Source organism: Scatophagus argus, chromosome 3 (assembly GCF_020382885.2).
Source record: "Scatophagus argus isolate fScaArg1 chromosome 3, fScaArg1.pri, whole genome shotgun sequence".
NCBI classification, from domain to species: Eukaryota; Metazoa; Chordata; class Actinopteri; family Scatophagidae; genus Scatophagus; species Scatophagus argus.
The window spans coordinates 4346374-4363104 of record NC_058495.1 but is presented as its reverse complement, the minus strand read 5'-3'; the positions used below and the strand labels follow the sequence as shown (position 1 = coordinate 4363104).

The 16731-nt window shown below is 43.1% G+C and overlaps 1 protein-coding gene across 2 annotated transcripts in view; it reads right to left on the bottom strand.

Annotated features, from left to right (window-relative positions):
* chd5 (chromodomain helicase DNA binding protein 5) overlaps positions 1-16587 on the bottom strand; it is a 39858-nt gene extending 23271 nt beyond the window's left edge. For both annotated transcript variants that reach the window (XM_046382299.1, XM_046382309.1), the window contains exons 1-8: positions 15296-16587; positions 8590-8741; positions 3959-4177; positions 2315-2433; positions 1533-1774; positions 1324-1436; positions 1026-1155; positions 586-752 (exon numbers count right to left, since the gene is read on the bottom strand). In XM_046382299.1, coding sequence (XP_046238255.1) covers positions 586-752; positions 1026-1155; positions 1324-1436; positions 1533-1774; positions 2315-2433; positions 3959-4177; positions 8590-8741; positions 15296-15362 — 1209 coding nt within the window. In that variant the 5' untranslated portion in view covers positions 15363-16587. The remainder of the gene's footprint in view (positions 1-585; positions 753-1025; positions 1156-1323; positions 1437-1532; positions 1775-2314; positions 2434-3958; positions 4178-8589; positions 8742-15295) is intronic.
* Positions 16588-16731: the final 144 nt, after the last annotated feature.

The window sequence follows — 16731 nt, the reverse complement described above, 5'->3', positions numbered from 1 at the left end:
GGCAGTTGTATCATGGAGACAACCACTTTAATAAACGGTGATGCTGAGACCAAAAGGCTGTATGTATGCTTTGTTGTGTGTTAAGTAGTTATCCATTCAGCACAAAACATTTGGAAAAAGCATGAATGACTATTTTTCAAACACTGACCAAACTGGCTTTCACAAGCAAAAAACCATTGACCATAATGGATCAAGCTAAGGACGTATTCACTCACAGATATCCCAGTAAACATGTGTTTTTTAAACAGAATATTGTATTGCAATCAAACATGTGCACACTGGAAGACCCTGACACTGTATAGGGTGAAAGATGTCCTAGTGCAACAGCAATCTAGAACAATCTAGGTTTTTCAAAACTGAGATCAGGACACTCATGTCACTTGACGTACGAAATGCAACATTTAAGTATCTCAGATATATAAATCTGTGAAATCGTGATGCATAACATAACAACATTTTCCTCACTCTCCCAGAGTGAACACCATGGTAAAGCACACTTGTCCCCCCAAAATAAATTCTCACAGATGACTGCTTTACACATAAAAAGAAACACATAAAACTTCATAAACAAACTAATCTACTCACACAGTGTGGACAGCTCCATTTTCCCTCAGGGGCCTTCTCCAACTCAGGGTCCAGACAGACCAGGTGGTACGCTCTGGGACAGGTGTCACACAGGATGATCTCTCCACCCTGCTGGCAAACCTCACAGTAGTCCTGGTGGTCCGTCTCATAACCGTCACCATCTTCCTCTGGAGAAGATAAACATGAGTGATTCCCACATACAGAAATCCACTTCAAGGCAGCTGTCATTAGCAGTAGCAGATTTAAACTATGTGCACTTTACCGTGAGCAGGTAATAGATGTTGGGAAAGAGCAACTGCTTTCAGAAAACATTCCCAAAATAAATAAAAAAAAAAATTTCTATTTGCTCGTTAGCCCATAATCAAACAGTCTGGTTCGGAGGGATTTTGGAGGGGAAAAAACACACCACAGAGCATGCAGCATGTAGACAGTAAACCTACTTTTCCTTTTTTTCCGCCCGCGTCTGGCCTTTTTCTTGGTGGCGGTGGCCCCCGAGGTATCAGAAAGCACAGAGGCACTGTGGATACTGATGTCATCAAAGTCCGACTCCTCCAGGAAGTCCTCCTCACTCTGGAAAAGTACACAGACAAACGAAAGAGCTCAGAGCTATGCGAAAAATTAAACCAACTTTCAAAGCAAGTGCAGTAAACAGTCTGGTCACTTTGATTCCACTGAAAATACAGAGCAGTGGGGGGGCTCAAAGGATGAGTGAGATAGAATGAGAAAAATAAGACATACTGAGGATGCTTTCTTCTTCTTCCCACTTTGGCCCGACTTTGATTTGGTCTTCTTCGGCTTCGGTTTCTTCTTCACCTCCTTTACGGTCTTATTTCTCTTTCTAACTCCTGGTCCTGAGACACCCAAACCGAGACGTCAAACGTGTTAACCACATGCTCTGGCAATTATCTCTAAAAATATGCATTCTGTCACGGTTCGCCAGGCCTTACCCTTTCCCTCTTTGGTTTTGGCTTTTTTGATTGGCCCCAGCAGAGAGCTCGGCTGGCTGCTGCTGACAGATGTCGGCTGTGTCACGGTAACCGTTTCCACAGCGGCGGCCACAGCGGCGGCCACAGCGGTGGCAGATGCGCCTTTGAACGGGTTGTTGGCACTGAACTCTCGCCACTTGGCCCCTAACACTGTCATCATCTTTGACATGGGAATCTTCGGGTTCTTCTTGGCAATGAGAGGCCTGAGTATAAACCGGGGGGGAGAGGAGACAACAACGGCAGCTTTATTATGTCACACTTCATTCCTGTTGATAGAATTTCTACTTCCCTCAGCACTGGAGGGAGCTGGGTCTTGATTTGCTGACACCCTTGTGCCCCTTAAGTTTCATTCTCCCTGTTTTGCTGTGTGTATGTCATGTTTGTGATTTGTCAGGCAACAGCTTGAGGTTTAGCACGCCGGCGTGTGAAAGATAGTGGGTCAGAGCACCAAGTCCCAGAGCCTCCCGGCTGTCACAGGCATCCAGTCAGCAGCTGACTACTCACAGGGGGCACTGCAGGAGCTCATGCTCCACTTTGTCGGAGCAGAGGCTTAGTCGAGCCAGACAGCCCCAGGTGAGACAAACTCTTTATACCAACAGCCGAGTTTTTTAGCTCAAACAAAAAGAGCAGTGTTGGCTCGTCACACCACACTCTGGTCTCACTGTGGAGTTTTCTTAGAGATGTCAGTGAGCGGTCTCTGACAAGCCACAGAAACAGAACAGTTAACAAAATTAGATGCTTGCCTGAGGAACTGGCTGAAAGCCTTGTAGTTTGTTATGGTTTTATAGTCGTCCTCGGTGAAGCCATACTGAACGTCTTCAAGACCCCACTCTTGCATCAACTGGCTGGATGACTTGGGTTCCTGGGGAAATAGAGATGGAAGAGATCTATGAATGAATACAGACAAATCTCTGAATTTGATGGGGAAAGGCAGTCCTCCTCCAGTCAACAACCTGTTCTTGTAAGTGTAGATTCTCAGACATCCAGGTCATCTTGCGTGGAAGAGCTTAAGCAACTGGACTTCAGTTTAAAGCTAACTTTTTGACTGAAGTCCAGTTGCCCCACTTTAAGTTCTTCTACGCAACCTGTTCTTATTGTTCCTTGATTGTGACGTTTGAGCTTCAGTATGCAGAATGATGAAGAATATGAGTTTGACACTAGAAGGCTGTTTTCACAGTTTTGCATGTGCACATGACATCGTAACTGGTTTGGAGGCTGATCAGGGTGTGATGTGGAAACTCAGTACTCAGAGAGACAAGACCTGACCATTCCGGAAAGGAAAACAACTCAGTGCCCTCCATTGACTTTGTAATGCGTGAAGGTGCTTCCTTGTCACTCCTGTCTGCTTGGAAACACCATAAAATGCCTAAAGGATGCTGTGTGTTGGGATGCACTACCAAAAACCATGAACTCATTTTTTGCAAAAGCGGGTACAGGCTGGACAATCTTAATACTCAGTCTCTAGTAAAGCATGCAGCAAGCATTTCTGTTTGTGACAACACTCTAATATGTTCTTTGACGAGCTTTTGTTGGTCAAAGTGTTATTTCTGTAGGTTGTATGTTCAAGGAGAATTTTAATTCAGTATAGAATGCCTTTGTGATGGTTTCGTTGGAGAGTAATTTGTTGAACTCACCACATGTGATACGACGGTGACCTTGCAAGCTTGTAGCTTTATAAAAAATCTCTTTTGTGTAGCTTCTAACCACAAAGGCGAGAGAGAGAGTACACAACTGCTTCAGTGCATTTTGTATTTTTGCAGGCATTATGGGCATGTTTAAGGCTTTGCTTTTGTACTGTGGTGCTGTGTGTATGAGTATGAAGTATTGTACTCTTTCTCTCTTTCTCTATTATGAGAATAGATTTTTAAGGGAAGTAGGACATAGTTTGTGTTCAGCAGTTGAACATTTATAATTAATTTTTTTAACAATTGCATTGACATAGATTCTGGATTTTCTCCAAATCCAGTCATATCACTGTATTAATTGTCAATATTTGTTCATTAAAGTGCTCATGTGCCACAAACTGGACAGTGTGTGGCAAAAGTTTAATCCTGAGTCATGAATTTGATCTTTGCTGAATTTTCCCTTGCAGCTCCTAAACTCCCTTCCTGCCTCAATCTGTAACTCTGAGTCCATCTCTGTTTTTAGAACTAGACTTAAGACTTCTCTTTTTAGCCAGGCTTATTTTTGTGCTTCTGCCAAACGTCCCTGGGGTATGTGAAAAGCACTTCAAATCCAATTATTATTATTAGATTATCATATCAAGAGATGATCATTTCAGTGTGACTCCAAAGGCCCTCTCTATCAAAACTAGCGTCATAGAAAATACGGAATCCAGCAGGATGCATGGTGTGATCTGTGTCGCCTTTCCGAAGCTATAGACTCACTTTCATGTTCCCATCATCATCATCGTCATCGTCATCTTCCTCATCTCTCTTCTTCTTCCTGGGCTTCTTCTCTTTCTTCTCCTTCGGTTTCTTCTTCTTCTTTTTGGTTGGGCCATATGTGCTGCTCTCACTCTCAGAGCCTATTTCTGGACGTTCTTGTTCCTCCTCCACCTCTGAGGTCTCCTCTAGGTCGCTGTCAACTCTTGCTTGGATTCCTCCCTGAGGTATTTGACAAGGACAAATGTACATCATGTATATGGATAAATAAGTGTACAGTTTTGGTTATTTGGTAATCAACTGGAGGACCTAAGCATATGCCAGTTTCATGATGCTTCCCAGTGTCCTCCAGCATATAAAGATGTGTGTAACTTACACCTTCACAAAACTGCAACTATATTTGTGCTGAGTGAAATTTCAACCAAGCCATCTTCACTTGTTTTTTGTTTGTTTGCTGATGTAGTCAAGACCACCTGCCAAACAGCTATTTTTATAAATGTAAACAGGTACAATCTGACTTTGAGTCGTGCTTTAGCTCTCTACCTCAAGATGTGACTGTGACTGACTAAAGCTGGCATCAAAGCCACATTCCTGAGCCACAACTGAATTCAAGGTCTGAATTTTATCATTGTCACGACAAAGAAAATCAGTGTCCAGTTAAGAGATACCTTCTGTGAAATATGTAACTCAATGATGGGGCAAATAAGCATAGCATTAATTTTACCAAGGTTACGGATTAGAACTCTCACAGAGGCCACCCACACTACAAAATGTGCTGTTAGTGTATGAAGCACTTTGGATAAAAGCTTCTCCTTGAAGGTATTTGCATAAATTAAATTACATCATTCCCAAGTGTCACCGCTTCTCTAATATTCTGATACTTCTGTCTGTGATGAAATTTATTAATTATTACATGAAGTTAGCAGTCAGTTGATGAGGAGTCATGTCAGAAGCACGTTCACCTTTTCCAGATGCTTCGACGACAAACTAAACTAAGAAACAGAAGATCTCAGGAGATGCAGCCAATCAGAGCTCAGAGCTGATGTGTAGTCTGAGCTGAATCCTCCCTTGTTTAATATGAGACATCTGGAAGGCTGTATAGATTTAACAGTTAACAGGTGTTGTTTGTGTGATCAAGAGTGTTGCATATGAACAAATTCACTGGTGCATGCTAGTGATGTGTGTGTGTGAGAGTGAGAGAGAGAGAGAGAGAGAGGAGGGAGGAGGGAGAGAAGTGTCTGCTGATCCTCTGTATGCACCTCTCACCTAATTACTTGTATTTTTGTGTGTGTGTGTGTGTGTGTGTATTTCTGAGTGAGTGTGTTTCTCTTCTTTCGATCATGTTTGCCTTTCTGCATTTGTCTCTCTTTTCATGTCTCCTTTTTTGGTATGTGTAAAGTGGTGTTTGTGTATGTACAGTGGGTAGGTGTCTGTGTGTGAACATGTGTGTGCACATGCTATGGAGTGAATTAGTCCACAGCAGCTTCGTGCTCTGCTCGCTGCCTGTTGCTCGGCAGGCCTGTGTGGCTCCATGGAGAGACTTACAGGCGTTTTGCTCTGTAGCGCAGTGGAAAGGCTCACGTTGCCGCAGCGCCCGCCAACCCTACCAGCAGCCTAGCTGTGTTGCCATGGTGACCAAATTTGAGCAGTGTCTGGTTCTGGCTCTCTCTCTCTCTCTCTCTCCTCTCCTAGTTTTCTCTCTCTCTCCCTTCCTCTCTCTCTTTCTCATAGCTCAGCCCCCCCCCCCCCCACACGCCTTCCTTTTCTCTCACTTTCTCTCTTTCACATCTCACAGCCCCCCCATTATTTTCTCTCTCACTCTCTCCCTTAACAGCTCCCCCTTTCTTTTTCTCTCTCACTCTTTCTTTCTATCCTGCCTGCCACTCATCCCCCCCCCACACACACACTCCCCCTCTCCCACCACCCCACCCCACACACACTCTATCACAGTGGCAGCCAATGGAACGGCGCCATCCAATCAGACACGTTTGCATAACGAGCTTGTTATGCAGAGGCCTGTGGTTGCAGAGCTGGTGCTCCAGCACCCGTCTAGACAAATCTCATTTATGCATAAGAAAGAAAGAGAGAGAGAGAGAAATAGAGAGAGAGAGAGTAAATTGAAGATTGTGGATGGGGGATGGGAGTGGGGGTGGAGATGGAGGAGGGAAAAGCAAAGAAGCAGAACCACTGTTGAGAGCAACTGCAAAGACAAGGTGGAACTGTGCAACAACCTCACCGTGGCCCAGAGTTCAGTGCTGCACACACATCATAGGACCAAAGATGACACTGGCAACAACAAAGAGGGTGTCTCTACTTCCAGAGGGAAGAAAATCAGATAAGTGCTGATAACGTAATCAAATTAGATGCTTCGCCATAATGGTTCTGCCGCAGGGAGATTGCAAAGGATGCCACAGAAAATGTCAAATGAGCACAGAAGTGGAAATTCAATAAAATCCAGTTCAGCAAGAAATAATACTGCTATAAAACACGTTATGGTTCCAAAACAAAAGCCTCTTCTTTTTCCCAGAAAACAGCAACAGCTCTCTGTTGACTCACAATCCCAGAGAGGATACTGAACTTATAAAACCAAGATAGAGGCTCATCTCAAACCAACTGCATTTCAGCAAAATGTTAAAGCTACAAGCATCTCCTTCACAGCTTCATGAGGTTTTTATAGAGGCCAAACTGCATGCCTCTTCTTTCTTTAATAAAATTAACTGCCTTCTATAAACTCCCTCAGTTTAGCAGCTATAAGGGACACAGAACATCCCTTCATGTCTGCACAGTTCCTTTGTTCCACTGCAGATGAGAGGGAAAAAAGCGTTTCTTCCTGGCTACCACTACTCTCACCAGTGGCTGTGACCTGAGACAGGGACGTCCCACTGACAGTCTCTGACCCCAATTGACTTTTGGCCCCTGTCTGACACCAGCCTTTGGGGAGTGATTGGAAGTGAATTACAGCAGCAGCAGCAGCAGCAGTGAGAGGGTGAGAAAGAAAGAAATACAGAAAGAAACAAGTACAGACAGAAAGAAAGAAAGAAAGAGATTTGCAGTTGCTGTGATGCAGACGCAGTAACAAAAGCAGCGGCATCACGATCAAGGCAACATGAGGTGATGCGTGTGAGAGACAAGAGGAGAGGGAAAAAGAGGAGATTAGAGAGCACTGTCTGTGTATGTGCTGTGTGTGTGTGAGAGAGAGAAAGAAAAAGAGAGGCAGAGGAGAGTGTCAGAGGGAGTCCCCCCCTCATTAGCTCAGTGAGACCCAGAGCTCAGTGTTTACCAAAAGCAGCCAAAGGGCTGTGTGGCAGCCTGGCCAGCCAATGCTCCTCACAGCACTGCTGGCATCTCCAGCCAGCAGAGGGGAACATCCTGGCTATGTGACTGACACTGTTAAAACCATCGCCAACACAGGCAGGAAATGCACTGGGAATGCTCTGAATTCCTGTAATCGCTGAATAAAAATTCTTAGAGCTTCAGGGTTTGGCTTAATTGTCCGTAAAAGTTAAGGCTGATGAGATTTTTGTGGCAATGTGACAGCTGACTTCATCAGATGTTGCCTCTATTTGTTAAATTTCCCTTAAAGCTGCACTTGTCAATATTTTGTATAGTTACAGCAGATCAAATGACCATGTGCAGTGTAAAAAGGTGTTGCACATAGCAATGAGCCCGCTGACACTGGTCACCCAGCTGCAGTTCTCTTTAGTTCATTGTTTTACTTTTTTGAGTTTTGTAACTCCTCAAATTCTGTGATATGATTGGGAGATCTGGTTTGCCTTGGTTACAAGTTGCAGAAATGGTCGTGAATAGGACTGAGTTGGTCACAGAACAAAGTGTGACCATTTTTTGTATTAGTTAGGCCTCTTTTTATGGCACCAAACGACTCAAAGTCAGTAGAGATCAAAAGTTCAGGATCACATTGATTCCTCTAACAAATAAAATGATGAAAAATGTAGAAGAAGAATGAAGAAATACAACACTTCTTCAATTTGTTCAATTTGCAGTTTTGCAGCCACCACCTAGCAGGCTAATGGTAGCTAATGTTAGTAAATTGTCAATAACATTACGAAAACTGACCCAGTTTACTACCATTACACTATGATTTAGCCATTACTTTATACCCATAATTAACATCTTTGTGGTTAGCTTGTTTGAGTGATTGGTGATCTCAGCATAACACATCTGGTCAAATTAAGTGACGAGTATTAATTCTGGGAGCAGTTTAACCCTCTGAATGTTACAGACTAAATTCTACAGAAAGTTGACTGTCAAAACCGCTCTGTCACAGCTCTGACTCCCACTGCTAGCTTGGCACAAACGCTGTACTTCTGACCTACAGTCCCTGCCATCAGCACCAGCACCACAGGCACAAATCTACACTTGAAACGAGCCCTTGGTGCCCACAGTTTACACTGGCGCCGCCAGCCTCCCCGAAGCTTGAGACAGTCCACAGCCTCTCATTTAGATCACAAGGGCAGTCCGGCAGCCAAAACACACCTTTGATCCAATTGCAGAAACATCAAAAGAATGATGGTTTGTGAAATAGAGAATGCTGGGTACAGCTTGAGCCAAAATGCCTGCCAAGCTGTTGTCTCCGAGGTCATGACACATGGTGTTGAGTGTGAATTACATCTTACCTCCTTTTTCCTCTTCTTAACTTTCGGCAATTTCCCTTCTTTCATCTTTTTGGGCTTCTTCTTCTTTTGCTGTTTGAGGGAGTCGCTGTCAGAGAAGAAGCTGTCAAGGGGCGTGAGGGGAACGGTGTTGCGCTCACCTTCGTCATCCTCGTCTGAACACACAGAAACAAAAACATTATCTGCATATGAATACAACATACTGTAGTGTACATATTCGAGTATGTCGACTCCACAGCCCATTCAGCTTGTAATGAGCCTGAATCTTTATTTTGTCAAATGCTGGGTGGCTTGTATGCTGTAGTTCTGAAAATTATTACTTGATTAATCGAGTTGTAGATTGAAGGAAAATGAATCAACAATTTTGATGATTATTTAATTGTTTAAGTCATTTATCAAAAGAAAAATGGAGCAACTGGACTTCAGTTTAAACCGAAATCCAGCTGCCCCAACTTGCCCCAACTTAAGCTCTTTTACACGAGATGACCTGGGAGACTGAGAATCTACACAGATACGAAACAGCTACTGGTTCCAGCATCCAAAATATGAAGATTTGCATCTTTTCATATATTTGAAAATTACTGGTTACTCAAAACAAGTGGTTTGAACAGTTATTCATAAAGAAAGGAAGAAAAAGATGAATTTGTTAGTGAAAAAAATCATTAGCTGCAGGTTTACTGTACTGTGGATGTGCCGCAAATTGAAAAGTCAGTTCGGCTGTTTTCAAAAATAAAAATGATGATTCACCAACAGGGGCAAAATAAAGCTCATTATCACACATCATTGAGTGTGGATCAACTTTACCCGTCAAAGCACAAATAGATGGAGGGCATGCCCTCCCTGCCGGTAAATGGGAACTCCCCGGAGGACCACTGAGGTATACTGAGCATATCTTCAGCCATTAATGCGTGCTGGGGCTAAAGCGACCTGCTGCTGGTTGTCAGCTGTACTGTCTCAAAGCTGCTGTGAACAAACGTGCTGACTGCTGAGCGCAGCAGACTTCACTGATGTCATAGCGGGTCACAGAGGAGTAAGTAAGGAAGAGAGACAGTCCCCAACAATACATCACTATAAAAAGACACACAGAAAAATACACACAGATCGCAACCTCCCTGTAAAGGTCGATCTGATCTAGTTCTGTTTATCCCTCTGAGTCTTCGACCGCCTCTCTGTGTCTTTCAGTCTGTCTGCGTGTCTCCCTCACTCTCTGCGTCTCACGCAGACAGACTGGGGGGGCATGAAATATGCAGCACATGTATCAGAGTCAATCAGCCAACACTAGCCCTGCAGTCTACCACTCCCCTGGGTAGCTGGAGTGAGAGATTGGGGAGGAGGGATTCCTGTGTAGTAGGCACACAAACCTCACCAACCACTTATCCTCTATTTAGCAAAGCTAGCAGGAGGTAATACACACACGCACACCAATAATTTCAAAGCTTTAATCAGTGGCAATGTCAGACTCACTGTGTTTCCGTTGACAACCAAATGAAATGTGTCACCCTTTCTTTAGTGTAAACTGGGGGTAACTTGTGATTGATGTGCACAATATTTTTATAGCAAAGCTGACATTTTTCTCCGGTGGTGATTATCTAAACATCGAACAAATTTCTTGTAAAAATGCAAGTTGCAAAGTCATAAAATTTGTATTCAAAAAACTCTAAAACAGCTATTACAGAACTGAGACTCCACAGAGTTTTGATCTATCTATCTATCTATCTATCTATCTATCTATCTATCTATCTATCTATCTATCTATCCTTTGTAATTTGGCCTTGTCTCCTCATTCTTTGCGCCTCACACAGAGATATGCTTCCCTGCTTTATTTTTCCCTTTATAAATAAAGTCTCGGGTTTGTGTTTGCAGGAACTCAAATAGGGGCCTTTTCATTTTCGTGCAGCCTGCCAGGCAAGCCATGATGGTGATGCGGTAGACTCACAGACGAGGACATGGCTCCTGGAAATAGTTCTGCAATACAGAAAGTCCACAGTCCGTCACTCAGTACCCCTTTCTTTCCATGAGTGGATTGTGACTGATGGGTTAACCGCAAATCACTGTTTAGATGCGGCAGAGGATGCCAGACTGTGTGTCCCTTGATCTGCTTTCTGTACAATCAGTCACCGAAACTTAACAGGGCATGGTGGTGTGGTATTCCTGATGGAAGATGGAATTACATAGACTAGTCATGGTAGTGAATTAGGACGTGCAACTACTGAATGGATTGCCATGAGATTTTGTACAGGCATTCACTGTCCTCAGAGGATATCCCACTGGTTTTGGTGATTTCCTACAGTCCCTTCTAACAGTCGCCTCCAGTACCACCATCTACTGGATGGACTGACATAACATTTTGTTCAAACGTTTGTATTTCACTCAAAACTCTCAGCACTCAAAACTCTCAGCAAAGTCAGCATCTGGAAACTTTTCAAACTTGCTCATCAAATTTACCCAAAACTTTGCTTCATGACCAAATACCTGTTAAACTATTCCTACCATCCAGAGCTGCACTCTGTGTTCAGTGCTAATAAGCAAATACAAACATGCTAAAATAAGACGGTGAACAGATGTTAAACATCAGCACTGTCATTGTGACCATGTTAGCCTGCTGATTCTAGACTTCAGCTCAAAGTGCTGCTGCTGGTGAAGAACAGACTCACAGCTACGATAGATTTGATAAAAATCAAAGACGTGCATCTCATTTACAAGCAGACTGTGTGACAGCAATGCAATTGACTGAAAAAAAGATGTCTGTATTTAACATCTGCATTGCCTTATAAGCTGAGAACAGCCTACAGTAAATGGCCTGTGAAGTCCCCAAAGGGAAACCCATCAGGGAAACGATAATCTTTCTGCGTGGTGAGTGGACCAGACTGTGCCAGGTGTTGGAAGGGGGGAAGGTCGCTCAGTCATGTGGCACAGGGATGTCTGGCACCAGATTCCCTGAGAAAGAGGACCAAAGCTCCACTTGGCAAGCAAGCCTTCTGTAAAGTGTGGACGGATGGCACAGACACAGTTCTGACCTTCCTGCAAGGGCTTGGCCACTGGACTGACCCATTAGAAGGGAGATTCATGAGCGACTCCCAAGTGAGGAAGCTAGAGTTTACTGGAAAGCACATTAGCCGTTTCTCTGTTGGCCCCCGTGCAGAAATGCCCACTTAATGTTGTCCAGCATTACTTGCTACAAAGGATGAAAACAGAGACATAGGTTTTCCTCTCTTCATTGAGTATGTACTTATAACCGAGGGCTCAAATGCCTGCAGACAAAGACATCCATGGACTTTGGATGAGGCAATGTAATCATCAAAGCGATGGAAAGATACAGCCTACATATCAACATTAAATCATATCTACAATAGACAATAGATGCACTACATCGAAATGTGTGCAATATCCAACAGATAGAAAACCGACTGGAACGCTGCGGCGCTCATCTGCAAACACATTAAAAAAGCCATCTTTCATGCGCAGGCTTCGTGCACGCGCAGCAGGAAAAAATGGTGTCAACTTTCACAGTGAGGGATCCAAAAATAGACCCCTTTCCAGTTGGGGATAACATTTGTAGGCACACAAAAGCCCATGATAATCTTTCAATTTTAGGGAAGAACAAAACAATTAAAACAGAAAACACAATGGAACAATCTGTGACAGCGTGAGCACCCAGAGCGAAACAAAGGGAATTAGGACACTTTATGTGCCACAACAAATAAAAGCTGTGATAGGATAGTATTTAGGGGTCTGAAGTACCCCTAGGATGTGCTGCTACACTGCTGCCTTTTAAATGCATGGAAGCATCTAGGTGTTGGGAAAAAAACTGCCCAGGATTCCTGACCTTGTATATCGTCATTTTGATGCCTGTTGAGGGAGGTCATAAACAGCTTCCTGTCATCAGCAGCATGACAAAGGACTTGGAACCCTTAATCTTAATGGTGGTTACATCTCAGCTTGTATTTACATCATAGCAGATATTTTTCCATGCATACCTGTGTACCATCTGTCCTCATTATGTGTATACTTACTGCATAAATCTGTTTGTATCAAAGTTGGTACATGTTACTCACCACACTACCACAGTATCATGTTCACATTCTGTTTTACATTCTATTGTATTCCTATATTTTGGCTGCTGCATTGTTTTGTGTATTGATTCAAATTAGTTGAAGGGAGGCTGAGATCTTGTAATTGTGGTGTACATGACAATAAAATAACACGAACCTGAACTATCAGTAAAGCCATACATTAAGGCACAACAGATGTTTGCATGGTAGGTTAACTGAATGTCAACACACTTACTCTTCACTCCAGTGTATCTCTTAGAATAGTGTGTCCTATTAAAGTGTGTCTCTTTGATATGTTTCTCACCAGCAGCATGAAAATACAAAATCAGATCAAGTCAGACATACAGTAATTTTGGCTGACATGCGAAAATGTTTTGACTTCACGCAAATCTGCACTCACTTGCCATAATCAATTGAACCTTCCCTTTCTCATACATGTTTAACCAACTACTGGGTTATCGGGGACACGCATCAGCGCTTGTGTTCCCCCTCAGGCTATGGCTGGCAGTCATAGATGATGCCTCAACTGCTCAACGCTCCACTCTGTGTCTCCCCGTCCTTCTGTCTCTGCCAACTGCACACCTTCAAATGGAAAGCAGCTATTAATCTGGCTTATCGAAAAATATTGTGTACACAGGAAAAAAAAAAATGTCTTGGTATATACGCAAGGCATCATCACGAACACTGCTAATTCCAAAACGCTCAGCCCAAATGTGACAGGCAAATGATGAAAAATGATGTCTTTGTTTGACAAATAGCAAGGAATTATGTGCTGATGATATGAACCATACTACAGTATGGTTCATATCTTCATATCTATCCCTTTGACAATAGTACAAAATATGCTAGGTTTGGAGGTTCAAGACCCTGAGCATGAAAATGATCAAGACGGGCACTATGGCAACCATGGTGAGAGACAATTCACTAAATTTTGTCACTGCATGTTCCTTCCACCTTTTCAGGTGATACAGTAGCCTATTCACATTTCCATTTCTCCATCCAGAAAGTATCTGTGTTTTAAACATCAGCCTGGTCCAGCTCATCTGTAGTTTTGTATAACAGGCCTATGGCTGGACATAACATTACACTTTCCTTTCATTCTCAATCCGTTGTTAAAACCATGAAACTTTCCCACATTGTGAAAGGAAAGCAGAAAGCAAAACAGCATCTTTTATGTCTTGGCCTTTACATCAAACCATCAAATCATCTGAAGCTCAGAGTGAGCTGTAAGAGAAGAAAAACAAAAGAAAACACGAATGTCTTGACGGTGTTGTCCACACTGACACCATGACATAAACATGTCTGCCTACTTTGAAATAGTGGGACACTTCATCACCTCAGCCCTTGACACAGTGGACCAGGAAACAGATCCTCAGTGCTTTAGGACCTGGTTTGACTAAGACAGATGTAGATTTTGATGAGGCTGGACAGCTCCTGGCTGCACATGACAGACATCCCAGTTAGCAGTTTGAGAACATGTCACAGGCATGGCACTTATACCCTATAGCTAATCCCAAGGCTAATCTGTTTATCTGATCACCAGAGGAGCAGAAGTCACAATGCTCTAGTCAAGAAAACATGATTTTAGTCAGTTTAACACAGTGACTTCTCTTACTGATCAGGTTCTTTATGTTTTGCCAGCACAATATAAACAATTACTGGACCGGTTGATAGACTGAACTGACAAAAAAAATTAAATTAAATTAAAAAACATCATTTGGTAAGTGGCTTCTTTTTAACAGTTCATTAATGTATGAATTATGAACATCTCCTGCGCCTTGATTACTTCTTAACATTTTGAAGGAGTTAAAATCACACTTCATTTGGTTCACTGCCACACTGGCTGACAGATTAATTTTACAGCTGCAAGAAATATCGCTCGGATTTGGCTTGCGTGAAGCCTCCACGAGAGCCGAATGAGCAGCACGTCAGGAATGTGGGTTACTGTTAATTTCAGTGGGTGCACGACCTACAGCTGAGAGGGACCTAACCGGTGGTCATCAGCAGAGCACAGGATCAACACAAAGACACCAAGACACACTTGATAAGCGCTGTTTACTGGAGTCTACACGTGGCTTTCACACCTCTGCGGCCATGCAGAGCCAGGAAAAAAGAAACATTTAAAGTTGGAGCAGGCTCCTCATCACTAGTGGAGACAGCAGCGCATCCCCGACAACAAAACGAACACGGATGTTGTCAATGTAGCCCATTTCCACTCCAAAAAAACATACTGAGGAACATCACAGCACACACCGACACAGCACCGAACACACTGCCATGGTTCTACACAGCTCTCTGAAGCAAACTTAATGTCAAGCCGTTCACTTGTAGCCTGTACACGCACGCAGTCCGCGAAAGGAAAAAAAAAAACAGCGAAGAGAAAGCATGCAGCAGGGCTTTCATCATGCCCTCAAACCAGGCTGGATGTGAGGACAGCCGGGGGCTAACCCAAAAAAAAACCCTTCCCACCTTTAAGACACTGGGTCGTGCAAAAAAAAAAAATAATAAAATAATAGCATGACTCTGCTTATTGCACCCCACCCCTCCTCCTCCCCCTCTCTGGTCTCAGGAACGCAGGACAAGCCCTTTTCCCCGCATTCAAGGCGTAGCGGCGCAAAATAATCTGAAGGACACCCCGCCTCCCCCCTTTCCCTCACCTGGCATATCGTCTTCAAAATCCATGTCGTCCTGTCCCTCGTCTTCATTACTCAGCGACCCCGGCATCTTTATCTCATAGCCCCCAAACCCCTTTTAGACTGAGAATACTGAAAGTTAACCCTCCAGACGCCGCAGCCCAGTCTCTTTCTTCATCCAAAAAGAAATGTGTTCGTCGCTCAGTTAAATTTTTTTTAATTTTATTTTTCTGCAGTGAATCTGGGGCTTTTTCTGCCGGAGTGAAAAATATATATATATAAATAAATAAATAAAAAAAACATTTATATTTTTTCCACTGATCTCTATCCAGGTCTTCCAGTCTGAAAAATAAGAAAGACAAAAATGGAACACACATGCCCAGATTGTGACGTCTGGTCTGTTGCCATGACGATGCATCCCATAATTTCACCCACAACTAGTTAGTCATGCTCTCCTAGTTACCACTTCAACTAGTAGTGTGCAAAATAAATAAATTAATTTAAATAAATCGCACACCGTGCGGCAACGCGGTGCCGCGAACAGGCGGATTCGCTCCCGCGCCTGCCGATTTCCTTTCGGAAGTCCGGAGAATTGAGAGAGAAAGTTCTCCTGCCGCCTCGCACAGCTGCTTCACAGTTTACTCACAACCTTTACTCTCAATATGAAGCCAAGATGTGGGGGGCGAGACACAATTATTTCTTCTAAAAGGGATATGTTTGTGTCAATTCGCATTTTTGATCTAATATAACACACTTTAATTAACGCCTAAAGCCAGAGGTGGAAATAAACCGACTCAACAGTGGTTTCTTCAATTTACGAACTTGTACTTTTTAATACCTAAAAAAAACCCCAAAAAAACAAGTGCAGCCTGATGACTGCATGCTGCGAGAAGAGTCCTGACTGCCAGCGTTGTCAAGGTTACCACAGCTGTAACACAGGATGCCCCACAGAGAGAGCACATGAGTTTCAGCTTCACTTAATGTATGAAAATACACACAAACAAAGAGCTGGAAGTGTCCTGGGCTGTGCAAGCTGCAATGGAGTTTTAGACCCGGATCTCGTTAAATCCTTCCCATTTTATTTAATAAGAAGTTTGTTTTCTTTCAGCTGTTTGCCCCCCTATTAACAAAACGCTCTTATGTACATTTAAATTTGATGGTCATGCAATCAGCTTTGCTGGCACTTATTTATGCATTAACGGGCAAATAAGAACTTTGTCGCTGGACATACTAACGCAGGCAAGATGGCCAAAAAAAGCTATTAAAATAGCAGGTTTAAACGTACCAGCAGCTGAACTCTTTATTTGAATAGTTTCATTTATCTATCAAAATAATAAGGATATTACAACACAGGAAAGCGTGCAAAGCGTGTTAAAGTCACAACTCTGGCATAAGCAACTGTGCTGTTAGTGATGCGCAAAGAATAAAATTAAAGCAAATTTCTTTAAAAACAGAAAACA